This window comes from Magnolia sinica, chromosome 11 (genome assembly GCF_029962835.1).
Source record: "Magnolia sinica isolate HGM2019 chromosome 11, MsV1, whole genome shotgun sequence".
Classification (NCBI taxonomy): domain Eukaryota; kingdom Viridiplantae; phylum Streptophyta; class Magnoliopsida; order Magnoliales; family Magnoliaceae; genus Magnolia; species Magnolia sinica.
Genome location: NC_080583.1, coordinates 49,223,355 through 49,241,826, shown reverse-complemented (window position 1 = coordinate 49,241,826; position 18,472 = coordinate 49,223,355). Strand labels below are relative to the sequence as shown.

The following is an 18,472-nucleotide window of genomic DNA, read 5'->3' as shown; positions in this document are numbered from 1 at the left end:
CTGTGCAGTTCCATATGAGATAATGCTTACTCCCCAAAAATGAAAAGTTCGAAGACAAGAAATGTCATTCAGGAATGGTTTTGAAATCTCAAAAAAGGGTTTTATGTAATACAGGGCATATCCATCTGATGGAAAGATTCGTCGGTACAGACACCAACTGTACATGGCCTTTCGCAAACAGATGGCTGTCATGCACCCATCCTTTCCAGACTTCTAGTGTTCAATGGAATCTTTTATCAAAACCGATATTGGATTCGTCAGGAGAAGATTGCCCCACCATCGCTCATATACGTATAGAGATGTGAAATGGGGTCTATACGGTCAGGTTGTATACGCCTGACCATATAAAGAAAGAACACGATCTTGGTAAAGGTTGTTGGATGAATCCAAACCGATTTCCAGAGGAGAGAAGATCATACCTGAAGCAAGTGTACTGCACAATTGGACTGAGAAGCACGGACACCCGGTTTGCAAAGAGGAAAGTGGCAACAAGGTACTATAGTCACTGTAAGATGAAGTCTGTCTAAGAGAGGGAATAATCCGAGTTCATCTCTGACATGCAGGGTAAGGGAGATGATCTACGGAGACGAAGGAGTATAGCATCGTCCGTTCTCCCAATGAACAGATTGATATGGTGTATTTTCGACTTCTATCCCTCTTCGATGCGATACAGCGAAGAGATGGGACCGGACGCTAAATAGCCGTCAACAGGTACTCTACAATCGATGACGAAAACTAGTTCGACGCCATATTCGCTCGTGTGGAATGCGTCGCCCGGCCATTCGAAAACAAACAAAGGACATACACTCCCAAACGTGAATCCAAACACCCCCTAAGGATTAGCTAGCAAAGTTGGGAGGCAGTTGAAAAATGAGGACCGATTTACTGGGAGGAAAGCAGAGAGCAAATCCAAATAAATAATTTATGTATTTCACAAGTACATATTAAAGCAACTTATGTACAGTAATCCATCCCGTTCATCAATATAAATATTAAAATAAGTATAATCCATTCTTTCAAGGTTACTAACAATTAAACCCGAGGGGTCCCAAAGCAATGCAAGCAAACCTCTCAAGCACTCCGCGCTTCTCCAGAGTAAGCCCAGTAGGGTTTAGCAGGAGTGCGCTTCAGCATCTTCACTCCCAGTGGGTTCTTCTTGCTCTGTTGCATTCCAAAACAATCAATCATCTCATAAGAGGAGATAACACGTGAAAAGGCAATGAAAGGATGCAAGTGTACCAAGTCTCCAAAGGCAATGAAAATAGTTTTCTTACCGTCAGGCAAATCCCTTCTTTGACATTGCAAACCGGGAATTCTTGGGGGCAGCAGCTGTAGTGATCATCACAGCAAGTCGCCGACTCAAGAGGGCAGCAACCCCATGTGAAACAATAGCGTCCTAAGTCAAATATGCAGCAGCATGTGTTGCTCTCTGGGCAAGAGTAGTAACCATCACAAACAGCAGGGGGCTTCACTGGGGTGGGAGGGGAAGGTCCTGGGTTGGGGGGGTTCTGCCCCTTCTTGATAGGATATGATGCTTCCATGGCAATGCCACACTTACCAGTCGTGGTGTGAGCGAGATTCCGCTCCATCCTTATGTATCCTTTCTCTCCCCATTCAGTACCCCATGAGTTCTTAACAATCCAGTAATCCACACCATTTTCAGTGCCATAGCCTACTGCAGCTACACCATGATCCAGCTCAGTCCCACATCTCCCAGTGAAGATGCCCTATGGGAGAAACAGAAAACAATCCATCTCAGATACACAATAGTTGCTGGAAATAAAAGAGTCCTGATAGATTTCCAGTCTTAGTACAGGCCTTAAAGCCTACCTGTACAGTATTTGGAAATTGACAAAACGAAAGCCCATTTGAGGGAACTTGAGAGTAGCACCAGTTAGTAATATAAGATGAGGGAGTATCCTTTGATGGTTTCACGTGCAACAATGATAAAGAATCGTGCTAGGTAGGAGTGAGTGAGTATAAGTTGAAGGCTCTAATTAAAAGTGCAAGTGGGTGGAGTAAGTAAGAAAAGACTTGGAGACGCATGGTCTAACTGAAGTAATGACCCTTGATAAAGTAGAATGACAAAACAAGATTTATGTAGCTGGGCCCAATTAGTTGGGATAAGGTTTAGATGGTGACGATGATGATAAGAACCAAAGAGTTGTGAATTGTCATGAGATTGAACCCAACATGGTAATCTTGGTTAAAATGTATATAATCAAATTACTTGAAATACATTAAGACTGCATTTATAAGAATAAAATACGTGTAATTAACAAACAATCTATTACGCCAAGGGATTCACTCACATATGCATGTATATCCTTAGCATTAGACTCTCTACTGCAAGTGATTCATTCAACTAGTATTGCCAAAGGGTAATCAGCCAACAATTGAAGATAAGTAGAAATGGAATGTTACCGATTTGTAGAGTTGAAAAGCTGTTCCACCTCCTTCAATGGCAACAGTAACAGGTTGGTTTGCCACAGCTTTCTGGAGTGCTTTCTCATCATTCACTGGAACATCTTCATATCCATCAATACTAACAACACGAGCATTTTTCTGGATAGAGAAAAGTGAGCCACTTTTAAATTCATGCGATATAAAGCTGGGAGACGGAATAAAGGAGTGGATTTTTGTTTGGAAAGAACAAGCTCTACTAAATTATTTATTAACTGACCCTGGACTGATCGCATCTGTAATCGTAACCCTTGTAGGGGTAATCTTCCTCAGTGTCAATTCCACCATTGTTGATAATGAATTCAAAGGCATAATCCATGAGACCTCCATTGCAGCCCTCGTTGTAGGATGTGTCACAGTCGACCAGCTCTTGCTCCGAAAGGGAAATGAGGCCCTTGGTCACTATTTGGTTTATCCCTTCCACCGCAGCTATCGTTGAAAATGCCCAACAGCTCCCTGATTTTTTTATTTTTTTTTTTGTTTTTATTCCAAAAAAAAAAAAAAAGAAAAAGAAAGAAGAGAAAAACAGAAATATCAGCACCGCCCAATCATATTCACGCCTTTGTTTTTTTGTGTTTGTTTTTTTTTTTTTTTAACATGACTCACACCTCACACACGCTCACAGCCTCACACCACGATAGTTTTTCACGAACCCATGACCTCGTGTTGAAACTCCTCTGAGTCTACTAGTGAGGCCTGAGCAAGGACCCAATCATATTCATGTCTTTTTTATCGTCATTATCCCAGCCCTTTCTTTATTCATCATGTCTTGCCACAGTTCCTGTATCCACGGCCCCATCTTCTATAAGCATTATCCAGCTACTTGTTACAGGCTACAGCAAAAGGATATGCATTGATTTTGTGATTCTAATTGTAAGATTACTAGCATCCAAATGGATGGTCTGGATCATCCAAAGGAAAAGGTCTAGTCATCAGCTTGAATCCGTTGAGAAATTATTGATAATTCCAGAAATCAAAATCCAATAAAATGGAAAATAAGACCAGACTCAAAAGCAGAAGCACATATCAGATACGCTTTCCTTTACTCAGATACGCTTTCCTTCACTCACCCCTTCTTTGCAATATGAGATCGGTGTTGGGTTGCTATCAAACCACTTCTAGAATATAACAAGTTTTGGTGGATTTGAATGTAGCAATTACGAAGATACCACAACCGGAGTTCACTACGCAGTCACAATTCTTGCAGACTATGTTTTGTAAAAACAAAGAACCCACTCTGAGTACTTTATGAGAGAACAAAAAGGAAAAAAGAAATTTTGACTTTAGATAGAACAATGCAAGTTATGTTCAATTTTTGTTTTACACTGGATTTTATAGAGAATGAAGAGCCATGCATTTTTACAAAGAGACGTATTTGAAAGACGCATTCGTAACCATTTACAACAGTCATGTCGACTAAACTCAAAATGATTTTATGAAGAGATGCGACTTAACTCAAACGACCAAATTAATCATACATTCTCATGGCCAGAAGACGTAACAGTAATATACTGCTGGCCGAAACTTTGTAACGGCTGGCCTATTGGTGAAACAATTGATATTTTCCGATCGATTGGCATAACAGTTGGAATCAACTAGCATCTAACCAATCCGTCAGGTTTGCCTCACCATAAAATTTGGATGCCCAAAAGTCTAAGTAAATCCAACCATTATGTGGGCCACTACATGAATTTGGTTGTCCATTTTTTTTCATCATTAACACAAACAATGCAGTGATTTGTCACCTTTTCTATGCCTTTGATAGCCTAGCTATCCTATAGCCACTATTATCTGGCATTCTACTTATGGATGTGGATTCTTAGTGAACCCAACACCACGTGGCTACATGGTGTAAGGACTCTTTAAGTACATCCAATAGAGATTGCATGTCTACAGTTGAAAACTGCTAGGGGGGTTACAAAAGTTTTGGATCAGGTTGGTATCTGTGTTTTCTCTTCATCCAAGTTTGTATGACCTTATGAAGAGGTTGAATAATAAATAAACATTAAAGTGGGCCCTAGGAAGGTTTTAATGGTGGACGATGTTATCCCTGCTATTTTCTATGATGAGGTCAACTTGAGCTTGAGATATGCTTCAATTTTGGACTCATGCCTTAAAATGAGCTGTAAAAATGATCAGATGGGTAGTTAAAACAGATACAACAACGTGGGCCCCACAAAGTCCTTACAACATTACACCACGTAGCTACCTGGTCTTGGGTTCACCATGCAATCTGCAGAGAATCTAGATTCGGTGAATGGACCAACGACCAGCTAAAAATCTTCCGCATAGCATCTCTTGTTGCATATAAGCCTATTGAAGACTGAAAACACTCCGATTGGCATCCAACCCGAACAGTAGACCCCAATGAAATTATGGCATGCCCTAAAAGTCAAACCTATCTAATAATTAAGTGGGCTACATCACTTAAATTTGGAGATTTCTGGTGGGGTTTTACAGTTTTTCTTACGTATTGCTGGATCGGACTGCTTTTTCGGTCGTCTGACCATCATGGTGGGGTATACTCGTTGGACTTGTTGGATGCCATACACACATTACATAAGCCCCACAATAGTACCATGTGAGAACATCATTACTAAAGCCAATAATTTCTATGCCCGGAGATTTTCTTTTTCTTCATTTTTGCCTATAGAATATCACATATCTGGAATTTATGAATTAACAAACACTCTTTTTTAAAAATTCTCAAAAATGTCGGTCCAGATCAAGGTATTCCGTAACAGCAACGATGGCTGTAACTAGGGCAGTACACAAACCGGGCTAGCCCGGTTAACTCACTCAACTCGGCCCGACCCGGAACTGAGTTCAGGCCGGGACGGGCCATTTTCTTTAGCCTGAAACTAAGTTTGGGCCGAGTTCAAACATGTCCCAGTTCGGCCCGACTCGGCCGTTTATATATATATATAAACGCCGCCATCCCTTTGTAGATGAAGCAGGCCCGAAAGTGGCCCAAACTTGGCCCGAACTCGCCCGATTGCTGACCGAGCCGAGTTCGGGCTGGACATGTTGGCCCGTTGACCGGGCCTGCTGGGTTTGACAGGTGACCGAGCGGGGCCAGGTTGATCCCAGTTCGACTCGGTTCGGCCCGATGTACACCCTATCTATAATAGCCACCATTGTTACCTCTACAATACGAGCTATTATGGCCCCTGTAACTATTATGATCTCTCTCTCTCTCTCTCTCTCTCTCTCTCTCTCTTTTTCTATTAAAAAAAAACTCAAAAACCTATATCATTCCATGACCGACCATTACGGGTCCATTACAACCTTTATGGGGGACATAACGGGCTGTTACAGGAACTGTAACAGCCTTTAGGGGTCATTTTATCCGTAACAACGATTACGACCTTTATGACCCTATACTGTGTAACAGTTGCTACTGTTACCTTTACATAACGGCCTTTACGGCACACCATAGTCCATATTATAAACACCACTTGGCTTGAAAATCAAGTAGACACACTCATCTCATGGGTTGATAACAACCATATGACTCGACATGATGAGTGGAACTGCATGGTTTTTTATGCTAGTGGACCGTCACGATGGTTCCCATATGAGAACTTTACTCGAAGAAATCTTGAGCAACATTATGGAATATAACATGCTGGGACTTTATCCTTTAAATCTGGGCATCCAAATCACTCATATGGCAAATCTCACCTTGTATTGTGGTAAGTCAACAACTAAAAGCTTTTCACTAGATGATTGGCTCTTTAGCTTCCAATAAAAACCGAGACCATAACATTTATATAATTATACGGTTAAAATTTCAACTCGAGAGGGTTTTTTGGGTATCCCCTGCCCAACCAAGCAGAGCCATATTATAATTAAACAGTTAAATTTTCAACTCGGAGAGGATTTTTTTGGTTATCCCCTGTCCAACCAAGTAGAGCCATATCAAATGATTGGTCCACGTCATTAAGAAAAATAAAAATCCAACTGGTTAAATCCAGACTTATCATAGTAGGTCTGGATATATTCAACCAAAACTCCCTGCCTACCAAGCAGCAGGAAAGAAGACAGAAAAAAAGGGCCCCAGCAAATAAAATCTAAGGGCCCATTTAGGAGAAACCCTGAAAATAATTTCATGTAATTTTAGTCAATTATGATTATGATGTATTAAAGAATATATTTCCTTTCCTCGATGACTTATTAATAATAATCTTGATAACCAACAATCACAGTCTCTAATAAATAACTGAAATAACCCTCACATAAACTTACCAAACGCCCGATCAGGCTGAGTACATCAGTGTACCCGTCGAGGGCCCTTACAAGCCTGCTCACTACAGGTACTGGGAAGAAAAAGACAAATGGTGATTTTGTTTTCTGTTTCCGATTTCAGTTCGTTTTCCTTTTTCAAATGAAGTTTATTTTGGGAGAGTTTTTATTTGATGACAACCGTCCAACCAACGGGAAGTTAGGGAAAGCGGATTTTTCAATAAGATTAGGAGGGATTGGGGAAGGGGGAGTGATATTGTAATCAGGTGATGCTTGGGTTTGGAGCTGCATCTCAGCATAGCAAGAATTGTGGGATTAGAACTGGTTGGGGGAGTTCAATTTGAAATTATCCTTGTAATCTCTTATCCCATCAGCGTTTTTATTACAATTATCTTTTTCTTTTTTTTTCACTTTAAAAAAAAAAAAAAAAACCTTACCAAACGCCATTCCTAGATTTTGAAAATTTTGTCATATTATTGCAGACTTTGGATTAAATCATATTATTGCAGTAACATTGACAAATTTTCAAAATCTTGGAAGCTTTGACTTATTTGTTATTGCGATTTTAATGGAAAATTATTTAGCAATTTATAATAAATATTTTTAAATAATATATTTTCAGCTAGATTTTACTAATAAAATGGTGAGGAAAATGTCCAAATATGAAAATCTGCGGATAAATTGGCGTGCTGAAAAATTGCCAGGAACAAGATTTGTCAATACCCAAACACCACCCACCAAACATCATCTAATTACCAAAACACCCATAAGAATGTATAATTTACCAACGATATTTTAAGGCGCCTTTCTAATTACCAAAACGCCTTAAAAAGCCTTTTAAAAAAAATTCTATATATAATAACCAACGATATTATGGTATTTTACTAAGCCGGGCACGAACCTGAGAGATGGAAGGATAAGAATCACGTGAAAGTGTCATACTTTTGATGTGAAATCTGGGCCGTCCATCAAATGGAGTCCGGCCAAATATCAAGATGGTCCACTGGGACAGTGGATGGACAGTTAAAACAGATGAGAAATGGTCCATATTCACCAGAAGAGTTAGCCATCTTTAAATTTTGAGTCGGGGCCACCTGATGAGATGATCTGATACCCAGAATTTCTGAGAGAGAAAGAAAAAGGGAAGACTCACCGCAGCTGCCTTGGTCCTTGATCGGAACAACAGCCCCTTTCTCCCTCCAGTCAATGGAATCGGGCAACTCCTCCCCTTGGATGTAACTGTAGCGGTCGCTCTTGGCCTTAGAAAGCCTCAGCTTGGAGTCGATCTTGGCACCCAAGTAAAGAGATCTAAACTCCTCATTGGTGAGATCGGCGAACTTGTTCAGACCCAAAGTGTAGGTATGATTGCCAGCGTTATGTTCGTTGATGAAAAGCAGATTGTCCCTGAAAATCTCGAATCTCTTCTCCTTCTCGCCCAACGCGTTGTACGATTTTCCGTGCTTGGCTAGCCACTCTTCGTAGAGGCCCATCACTTCATCATCGCTCCTTCCACCGGAGCTTATGATAGACATGTCCATAGCAGAGGAGAGAGAGAAAATAGTGAAGAAGACAGTGACCAAGGCCACCACACCCACGTTCTTTGAGAAAGCCATGTCCAAAAAGATAGGGAAGAAATTTAATTTTTTTTTTATTTTTTTAAGTAAAAGAAAACCCAAGAGAAGGGAAGCTCAACAAGGATCCGGAAGAAGAAGATAACTGGTTCTACGAGATCCACATGGGCATGGATGAAAAAGCAAAAGAAGAGTGGAGGGATATACGAGCTAGAAAGGGAAAAGGGGAGCTCTTTATAAGAGAAAAAAGAGGAGGGTGTTGGGCCGAGTATGATGGATAATATACAGGTACTATCATTGTTTTACTGATTGACTGTCGGATTGGCAGACCTCTATTGGACGCATCTATTGGACGGTTAAAATGAAAACTATCCAACGGTCCTATTTCACAGACAACTGTCTACAAATCAGATGTGAGGATGGTTCAACCAATCTAGTTTTGGGATTGTAACTTGGCAACAGTATGATGCACACTGATGTCGGATTTTTTATTTTTTATTTTTTTAAAAGATTTTTCCATACGCGCTCTTGTTTTTTTGCTGTGGACCGAAAACCCTATGCTTTAAAACCATTTTTCACAACCCGCCTGGACATTTCAATTACTCCTACGGCCGCTCCTGCTAACAGAATCTAAATGGGTCAAGCCATTAACAGTAGAGTTGTCCCTCTTACCCCTGTTGAATAGAGGTATTACACAGGTATTACCGTCCAATCATTTTTCATGTTTTGACATTTTCCAAATGATAGCATTTCCCTCACTCATTGCCCTCACTTTCTTTCCCATTCGGGCGGGTTCAATTCCATGAATGTAATTGCCTACAAACGCATGAAGATATGTGGGGTCTGTGATGTTGTGGCTTATCCACACTGTCCATCTATCTTATCGTATCATTTTAGGGCATGAGTCCAAAATTGAAACATATCTAGTGTTAATGCAAAATCTGGTCCATACTATTTAGACCTTCGAATACCCACATAATAAAAAGATAAAGGAGACTCCGACTAGAGCAGGGACCCTCATATACCAAAGTCATGCTAGGAATTTGGGTCTGGTATTATCAAGGAGTTTTGTGTGAGAGATTCTGCATACCTTTCACCGTGTATACGCCCTCTATTTATATGGCAAGAGTTGATTACATGGGTGGAGACATTTCCTGAATTATAGGCGTGCGTTCATCAAATGTCTTTCAATCGTTTCACGTGATCTCCGGTCAAGATAAGATCAAGTGGCCAAACCCCAAAAAAGTTATAAGTGTTTATACTTAAACACATTTTAGTTTGTCAAATTTCGTAGTCCGGTTACGATCGTAAGCTTAACTGAAGACAAGCTATCAACTTGATCAAGCATTTGGAAAGAAGGCTCAACATCTCAAAGCAAGACATTCATGATTCGAGGTTTAGAACACTTCGTATGAGTCAACCTACAGGTGGTATAAACCTAGTTTGGCTATAGGTTAAGTGTATTTCACTCATGCATATTTAGAATTACATTTTATGTTGAATACACTCAAGTTAGTCCAACCCAAAGTCCTATTTGGCCAGCCTAACCTGTTGGGGCAACCTTATAATATTTGATTAAACAAATAGATCTCAAAAGATCTTTTTTGTTGTAGGTTCGGCCAACCCAAGGTAGTTTCGATCAAGTTTCTAACAATGGAACAAAGTCGGATCTTCGACTAGTTAGGCCAACCGAAGATGGGCTTAGGCCAGGCAAAAATTTGAAAGATTTTATCCCACAATTTTCAGATTATAATTGGAACGTAATCTTTAAAGTTCGGCTAGCCGAGCTGAAACTTAGGCCAGTCGAACTACACAAATCTTTGGCTATAAATAGAGGTTTTCTCTTACTCTTTAAACCACGAAAATTCATAGTCTTATATTATGTTGTAAAGAAAGATCCTTCAAGTCTCCTTAAGATATTTGTGTTGTAATTTATATTTTATTATTAACTTATTCTATTCTTCTTCTCAAAGTTAGATTAAACTATTTTTGATAGAGCAATCCATACTTTACTTCAAGAATACGAAAAATTGAATCTGCAGCAATATGGTTTCATTCATTTAATTGAAAATCTATTAGATCCATTTGTATCTTTTTGGGTTGAACTCGTACAACGGCTTCATCAATATCCCCAGAAGAAGATCAATGCATTCAAGTTATAATTATAACTTCAACTTGCCAAATCGAAGATAAGTACTATCTTTTATTTTATTTCAGTTTGGGTTTTTCTGAGATAGCCCGAAAATCTCAGAGGGTTTGTTTGTAGTGATTCTTTAAAATCATATAGTGGGTTTGATTGTGATAGCCCATGAAAATCATAATAACTATATAAGCTTGTTAAGGTAATCCTGGAAAACCTTGAAATAGTGAAAGCCAAAATTGCGAGGGTAGTAATTTTAGGAGTGGAGTAGGTTGCATTGAGGCACCGAACCACTATAATTCTTCTGTGCATTGTGGTGATTGGATTTTATTATTTGTATTATTGTGTTTTTCTTATTCTTTGCATTAGTTTGAGATTTTGATTTCAAAGACGTCGTGACATAAGGTTGTCCTACTTAAATCTTTTAGGTGTAAGGTTGTCCTACGAACTATTTGATATCAAGAATTCAATACTTTACAAAATTATGTTACATTGATTTATTATTCCGCATTATATTGAAATATTTGGCATTGTCCTATTCACTCCATTTTAGGACATCTATAGCTCATCTTTCCAAGTGGTATCAAAGCAAGGTTGCTCTTTTCGGATTAACTTCCTAGAGCTAGATATAGAGCCATTAGAATGTCAAATTTTGATAGTTTATCCATTTCCAAGCCACCACCCTTCGATGGCTCGTACTATTCCTACCGGAAAGATAGAATGAGGGTCTTCCTCAAATCTATTGATGAAAGTGTGTGGCAAGCTAACATGACCCAATGGGTCCCTCCAATATTGGAAGTAGTGGGTGAAAATGGAACCAAGTCCATGAAAGTACAAGTTTATAATCTATGGATTCTAGGTCAAAAAAGTGAAAGTAGTGCTAATGCAAAAGCACTTAATGCTATTACTTGTGCTTTATCACCAGACAAGTTCAAAAGAATCATCTCGTGTGATACAACAAAACAAGCTTTAGATATACTTGAAATGACACACAAAGGAACTAACATTGTCAAGAAATCTAATATTCAAATCCTTACAATAAGGTTTGAAGAAATCCATATGGAAAAAAAACCGAATCATTCATGGATTTCTTCACTAAACTAAATGACATTGTTAATTCTATGTAGGGTCTTAGAGAAAAAGTCCCTTAAAACAAAGTGTGTACAAAAATCCTACAATCGCTTCCTGACCGGTTCAATTTTAAAGTCACTACTATATAAGAATTGAGGGACGCTGATACAATGAAGGTAGAGGAATTAGTAAAATGTCTACAAACCTATAAGCTGAATTTTAAAGCTCCCAAAAGTAAATTCATAGCCTAAAATCCTCAAAATCTAAATCGAAAGATTCAGATAATAAAGAAAATGAGGATGACATGGCTATGTTTGTTAAAAAGTTTTATAGAATTTTAAAAAATAAAAATAGATCTGATTTTAAAAAACCGATTGACAAAAGAAAAGGAAATTAGAAATCTAAATCTAAAGACTCTCAATGTTTCAACTGTTCTGAATATGAGCATCTAGCTGCAAAATGTCCTAAGAAGGATAAATCTAAAAGAAGACGCATAATCGCCACATGGGATGAATTGTCTAAATCTAAATGCGATTCAGAAACTGATAAATCAGATCATGAAACTGAAAATGATCAAAAGGCATTTATGACCCTAGCTAGACTCACTTCCTCAAATGAAGATGAAACATCTGATTATGAAATGCGAGGAAGTGATGTTGAAAATGAAGAAGATCTTCAAGTAGCCTATGATGCCTCATATAAAGAAAGTTGTAAGATTGCAATAAAATTAAAAATTTAAAAGGATAAATTTGCAGATTTAAAATTAGAACTTGAAAAATCTGTTTTGGAGAAATCACATTTTTCTGATTGTTTTGAGAAAACCAAACTTGAACTCAATTTAAAAAATTCTGAAACTGAAGATCTCAAAACCAAAAATAAAAATTTACTATTAGAAATAACTTCTCTAAAAAATTCTAAAGAGACTTGGATGTATACCCAAGGTGACTCAAGACTTGAAAAACTATTATCTGCATCTCGTCGAAGTAACAAAAAATTCGGCTTGGGTTATATCAAGAGTCGTTCAAAAAAAATCTAAAAATACTACTCCTATATTTGTTAAAGGTGAAGCTTCAAAATTTAAAGAAGAAACTAAAAAGGAAGTAAAGAAAAAACCTTGTCAAAAACTTTTTTTATCAAAAAACTAAGTCCAACTATCAAAAGAAAAATTATAATCCTTCTCTTGAAATCCAACTCTAGAACTATGTGAGTAAATGAGAATAAGAAAAAATATTACTCTCAAACTAATCATGTTAAGATCCTCCTAAACTCAAAACCATATGGAAATGGGTTCCAAACAATAAGTGTCTTGTTATCCACACAACTTTCAAAACTAGTAGCCATTCAAAATGGTATCTGGACAGTGAATGCTCTAGACATATGACAGGTGATAAGGCAATACTTTTAAACATCAATCATATTGATGGAGGTTCAGTAACATTTGGGGATGACAGTAAATGCAAAATTAGCGGAATAGGTAATATAAAACTTCTCAATCTTCCTGTTTTTAAAGATGTTTTATATGTTGAAGGTTTGAAACACAATTTGCTAAGCATATCTCAAATCTGTGATAATAATCATAGTATTAAATTTTCGAATCACGGATGTAAAATACTTAATAATCAAGGTCATATAGTATTAAATGGTCAAAAAACCTCTAAAAATTGTTATATCATTGATGAATTATGCTCCTCAAGTCACTCTTACTATACGGTCCAAACAGACAAAACTGGATTATGGCATCAACGTCTTAGACATGTGAACTTTAGAGATCTATGCAAACTTAGCAAGAGAGATCATCTTCGAGGCTTACCCAAGTTTTTAAAAAAAAATGGAAAAGAAAGCATGTGGTACCTATCAAATAGGTAAACAAATCAGGAGTAGTTACAAGAATATAAACTCCTTAACCACATCTAGACCCCTCAAATTACTTTATATAGACCTCGTTGGACCAACCAAATAGAGAGTAAAGGAGGTAAAAAAAAAAAATTTACTTTGTAGTTGTAGTTGATGACTACACTAGATATTCATAAGTAGTCTTCTTAAGAGAAAAGTCAGATGCTTTTGACGAAGTCAAAAAATTATTTAAACGCATCCAGACGGAAAAAGAACTGCCTATGAAAAGGATAAGAAGTGATCATGGAACAGAATTTCAAAATAAAAATTTTGAGAAGTTTTGTGATGACCATGGAATATTACATGTATTTTCTGCTCCTAAAACTCCTCAACAAAATGGTATAGCTCAAAGGAAAAACAGAGTTATACAAGAAATGGAGATTGTTATGCTTAATAGTAAAAAATTAGCAAAAAATTTATGGGTTGAAGTTGTCAACACTAGTTGTATATGTAAGAGCATGTTTAACTATATCAGCTTATGAACTCTGGTCTAACAAAAAACCGTCAGTAAAATATTTCTATACTTTCGGAAGCAAATGTTTCAATTTACGAGATAGGGAACATCTGAAAAATTTTAAAGCAAAAAGTGATGAAGGTATTTTTCTAGGGTACGCTCTAAATAGTAGAGCATATCGTGTCTTAAATAAAAGGATCAGAGTGATACAAGAATCCATAAATGTAGTAATTGATGATCAAACTATCACTCTAGCTGATAAACATGATGATGAGGTTATTATATTCAATCAATCAACACCTTCATCAAAATCAGATACAACTGAGAATAGACTAGTCAAAGACCATCCAACTAATCAAATTCTTGGTAACCCTCACACTAATGTTCAAACCAGAAGATAAGTTGAAAACATTTGTAATCATGTATGCTTTGTCACGCCCCAAAATCGAAAACCGGGCTTACAAAATTCCTGATTGCTTAATCCGGTGTCGACGACCTCCGTAGTATCCCATTCTCGGCTCCAAGCGCCTATATGCCAAATTTCGATCCTGGGATCCTACAAGAAGGATTTTTCAATGTACATTTAACTCATAATAAGCATAACCACAAGTTTACCCAAATCACAAAGGCAACAGCATCATCACATATCCACTAATATAAACATTTGAATACAGTGCTGAAAGAAAAATACATATATAAAAAATCAAAGCTCCAGAAGATAGCTGCACGCTCCAAGCTCAACACTGCTGCGACCTAACGCCACCTGCATGCATCTATCGTGTATAAACTTATAGAAAACTTAGAGGGTAGTGTAAGTGTGTGTAATGCAAGCACCAAGTATATAAATATCAGAGTAAGCAGAAATACTAGCAATCCATAAATCTTACAATATCAGAGTAATTTGGAAACATGCTGGTAAGTCTATAAATACCATCAGCCTTATTCAGGCTATGTGATGCAAAATGTAATAAAACAATATCATATATTGAGGAAGTAACATAGATCAACTATGCAATGCAGAGACATAGTAAGCCAAATATCATATACTGAGAATATAATGCAATATGTAAATCCTGATGAGTCCACAAATACCGTCAGGATCATCTAAGCCATATAAATGTATAAACATAGTAACTCAAGATGTCATATGTTGTGGATGTAATGCAATATGCGGTGCAAATGAAATGACCAAGCTGGAGTGTGAGTCGGGATGATAGTACGTAGTATCACAGACTATGGGGTCCATCACAAGTTACTTCTATCCAAATCAATCTTATACCTAAATTTAGATAACCAGACTTAATGTGATAAACTTCTGATCTAAGGTTAGTCATGCGTCCCAACCGAAATCCTAGCCATTGCGAAGGTACACAATAATTAGTTACGCATCACCAGCCCGAGTGAATAGTGAATGAATGAATGAATGAGCAAAATGCTGGGTATATAAGTCCACATATTAGTATTGTACATCTCTGGGATCATCACCGGGGTCTAGTATACTCTACGTGCGATCGCTGCCCACTGGACGCACAACAATGCAAGTGGAAGAGACCTCACTATCCGCCTGGCTAGTAGTCACCAATATCTACCAGGCACGTCGATAGCAGACCCATTTACAAGCTAGTCAAACTCAGCCTAGCTATGCCCCCTACCCTCGAGCAGGTAAAGCCACACCCCTTTTCAACCGATCACGACAAAGTGGGAGACGCGGCCTACTAGTATTCGGCACTCAGACACTCATGTATCCACTCGGTCTAGACGTTGGAGCGTCCTCTGGTACCTAGAGGGTTTATGGACTTTCACCTAGGGATATCTATGACACCCCATGTAGAAAAATATTTCTACCATCCACGATATGCCTGTGGAGGCTACGGCCCTGATGTCGCTAGGGCGTATGGTGGTCATATCACAAAATGCGAGATGCATGAGTCACACAGTCCAATCATGCATCAATCCTGCACATACCGTGTGCTCATATTGGAAAACTCCGCCTATTAGGGAGTCACATAAACAATCAGCCCAATGACACATGCAATGGTTAATCACATCTCATAACAAACATGCAGATGATTCTTATGGGCATTTATCATGATATTATGCTGTCACATACTTATAATCGATATCGATAACTGGCACCGATAATCAATATCGATAATCAGCATCGATAATCGGTCTTGATAATCGGTACTAATAATCAGCATCGATAATCAGCCTAACAAAGGGCCTAAGGGATCAATGTGGACATTTAACTAACATTGCTCCCAAGGATTGACTCACATAGAGCCAAACGTATAGTGGGCCCATGGCCTCACACAAAGGCCTAATACACATCACTATGGGCCTCACTCATGGGCCTCATATACATCACAATGGGCCTCAGTACACGGGCCATAAATACATCACATCGAGCCTCACTCTTGGGCCGCATATACATCAAAATGGGCCTCGTCACATGGGCCATAAATACATCACATTGGGCTTCATCATCTGGGCCTCATATACAATGCATCGGGCCTCAACACATGGGCCATAAATACGTAACATCGGGCCTTACTCATAGGCCGCATATACATCACAATGGGCCTTTACACATGGGCCTCATATACAACACGTCGGGCCTCATATACATTAGATTGGGCCTCACATATGGGCCTCGACCTCATATACATCAAGTGGGCCACATCGCATGACATCATATACATCAATGGGCCGCATTGCATGGGCCTCATATACATCAGATTGGGCCTCACATATGGGCCTCGACCTCATATACATCAAGTGGGCCGCATCGCATGGGCCTTATATACATCAATGGCCGCATCGCATGGGCCTCATATACAATCTCAATGGGCCTCATATACAATCTCAATGGGCCTTACACTAGGGTCTCACTCTCTTATACAATCTCAATGGGTCAAATACATCACAATGGGCCTCACGCTTGGGCCCCAAATACATCAAGTTGGTCACATCACATAGGCATAATAGGGCCGCCATAATCCAGCAAAATAGATGGGCCACAAGTACAACATATACCTCAAGGTGGGCTTGTAAGATGGGCCTTAAATATGTCATATGTGGGGTCCATGGGCTAGACGGCGTTGATAAAATGTGTATATCACAGCGGGCCTCAAGGATGGACGGTGTGGATACAGAATACATGCATCTAGGTGGGCCGCACAAGCGGACCATATAGATGAAACACGCACAGCATCGTGGGCCTGTACAATGTAGGCGGGCCCATCACATGTAGTAAGTGGGCCCTGCACCAACAAAACGGGCAAACATCGTAGATATGAAATACATACATCGGGGTGCTGGATGGTGCGGATATACAGTACATTCATCATGGTGGGCCACGTCAATCACATGATGGACGGTGTGAATATAAAACACATCCTCAAAGTGGGCCCCACCCCAACAAATGGACGGTCAAGATTTAACGCATACCTCATGATCAGGCCGCACAACTGGTGACGTCCAAATAGATGGACGATTAGGATGAAACGCATACTTCATGTGGGATCCTCAGAGCTTGTTGACATCATTACAACAGCTATAGCTTCTGGGAGGGCTGCTGGCCCACCGTCTAGATAATGGACGACTGGGATATCACATACCTCGGGATCGGACCCACAGAACTTGTTGTCAAACAGCATCTAAATAGGTGGTCCCCACCATCCAAATGGAAGGTGGGATAAAGTACATAAATCATGGTGGTTTCATAGATGAACGGCTGTAACGTCCCGTATTTTTTTTGCCAACTCGGAGTTGGACATCGTTAAGCAATGGGTCTATCATAACACCTTATCGACTTAAGAGGAAGCGATCAAACTTAGTGACATTAGAGAACCCTAGGACCAAGCCATCCAGCTAATCTAAACACTGAAGTCTTAGCCTAGGGTTCAGCTATAGAAGGGACCCCTCTTTGCTCTCATGAATCACATAAAAGCCCTAGGGGCTTCACCTAGGGCCATTTCTACTTCATTTATACCCCATTTCTAGTCTGTTATACCCTTTTCACTCTCAAGTCATCACCCCGTTCTCTTCCCAAGCTCTCAAAACTCAATCCCTAAGTCTCAAATCCCCCTTTCAACCCATCTCCTTTGAAAATTTCACCTTCCACCACCTTATTCTTTAAATATTTCTAAGTACTTTCATATTAGACACAAAATCCTAAAGCTTAAATGTTGAAGAATAATAATTAAACTAAAATTTACTATAAATAGCAAAAATAAAAATAAAAATGAGTTTTTGAGCATTAACCTTATGGAATCTCATAAAATAACCAAGTTATTTGGATAGCTTAGCTTCTCCTACCTCAAAATCATATATTGCATGTCGAATAACTCATTCTGGATTGAGAGATACACAAATTTTTAAATATCAAGTGGCAGAGCCACCACCAAATACCACAGAGGATGGCGGGGCCACCGCCGGTGCACTGAATTTCAGCGGACCCTCGCTGAAATTTTCTGCGATTTTCTATCTTTTTAGATTAACTTCAAAAATTCATATCTCTCTCAATATAACTCCGATTGGGGTGCTTCAAAAGCCAGATTGAAGCTTGATATGTCTAGTTTCATATAAAAATAAATAAAAAATAAAATAAAAATTTTAATATAGTTAAATCTA

General features: G+C 38.8%; 1 protein-coding gene and 1 long non-coding RNA gene across 2 annotated transcripts; both read right to left on the bottom strand.

Annotated features, from left to right (window-relative positions):
* Nucleotides 1–899: 899 nt before the first annotated feature.
* LOC131219106 (cysteine proteinase mucunain-like) lies at nucleotides 900–8,499 on the bottom strand. Its single transcript, XM_058214104.1, has 5 exons — nucleotides 7,862–8,499; nucleotides 2,684–2,919; nucleotides 2,425–2,565; nucleotides 1,275–1,727; nucleotides 900–1,161 (listed from the first exon to the last, which is right to left on the bottom strand). The coding sequence occupies exons 1-5, from the start codon at nucleotides 8,319–8,321 to the stop codon at nucleotides 1,072–1,074; spliced, it is 1,380 nt and encodes a 459-aa protein (XP_058070087.1). The 5' UTR covers nucleotides 8,322–8,499; the 3' UTR covers nucleotides 900–1,071.
* Nucleotides 6,213–7,855, bottom strand: LOC131219107 (uncharacterized). Its single transcript, XR_009157996.1, has 2 exons — nucleotides 7,141–7,855; nucleotides 6,213–6,706 (listed from the first exon to the last, which is right to left on the bottom strand). It is a non-coding gene; the product is annotated as an uncharacterized LOC131219107 (long non-coding RNA).
* Nucleotides 8,500–18,472: the final 9,973 nt, after the last annotated feature.

Excerpts from the sequence above, each read along its gene's own strand:
- LOC131219106 (XM_058214104.1), bottom strand. The coding sequence starts at position 8,321 with ATGGCTTTCTCAAAGAACGTGGGTGTGGTGGCCTTGGTCACTGTCTTC. Across the intron at positions 2,566-2,683 it reads ACAGATGCGATCAGTCCAGG|AAAAATGCTCGTGTTGTTAG; the intron begins GTCAGTTAATAA and ends TTCTCTATCCAG. Across the intron at positions 1,728-2,424 it reads CTTTTCAACTCTACAAATCG|GGCATCTTCACTGGGAGATG; the intron begins GTAACATTCCAT and ends TTTCTCCCATAG.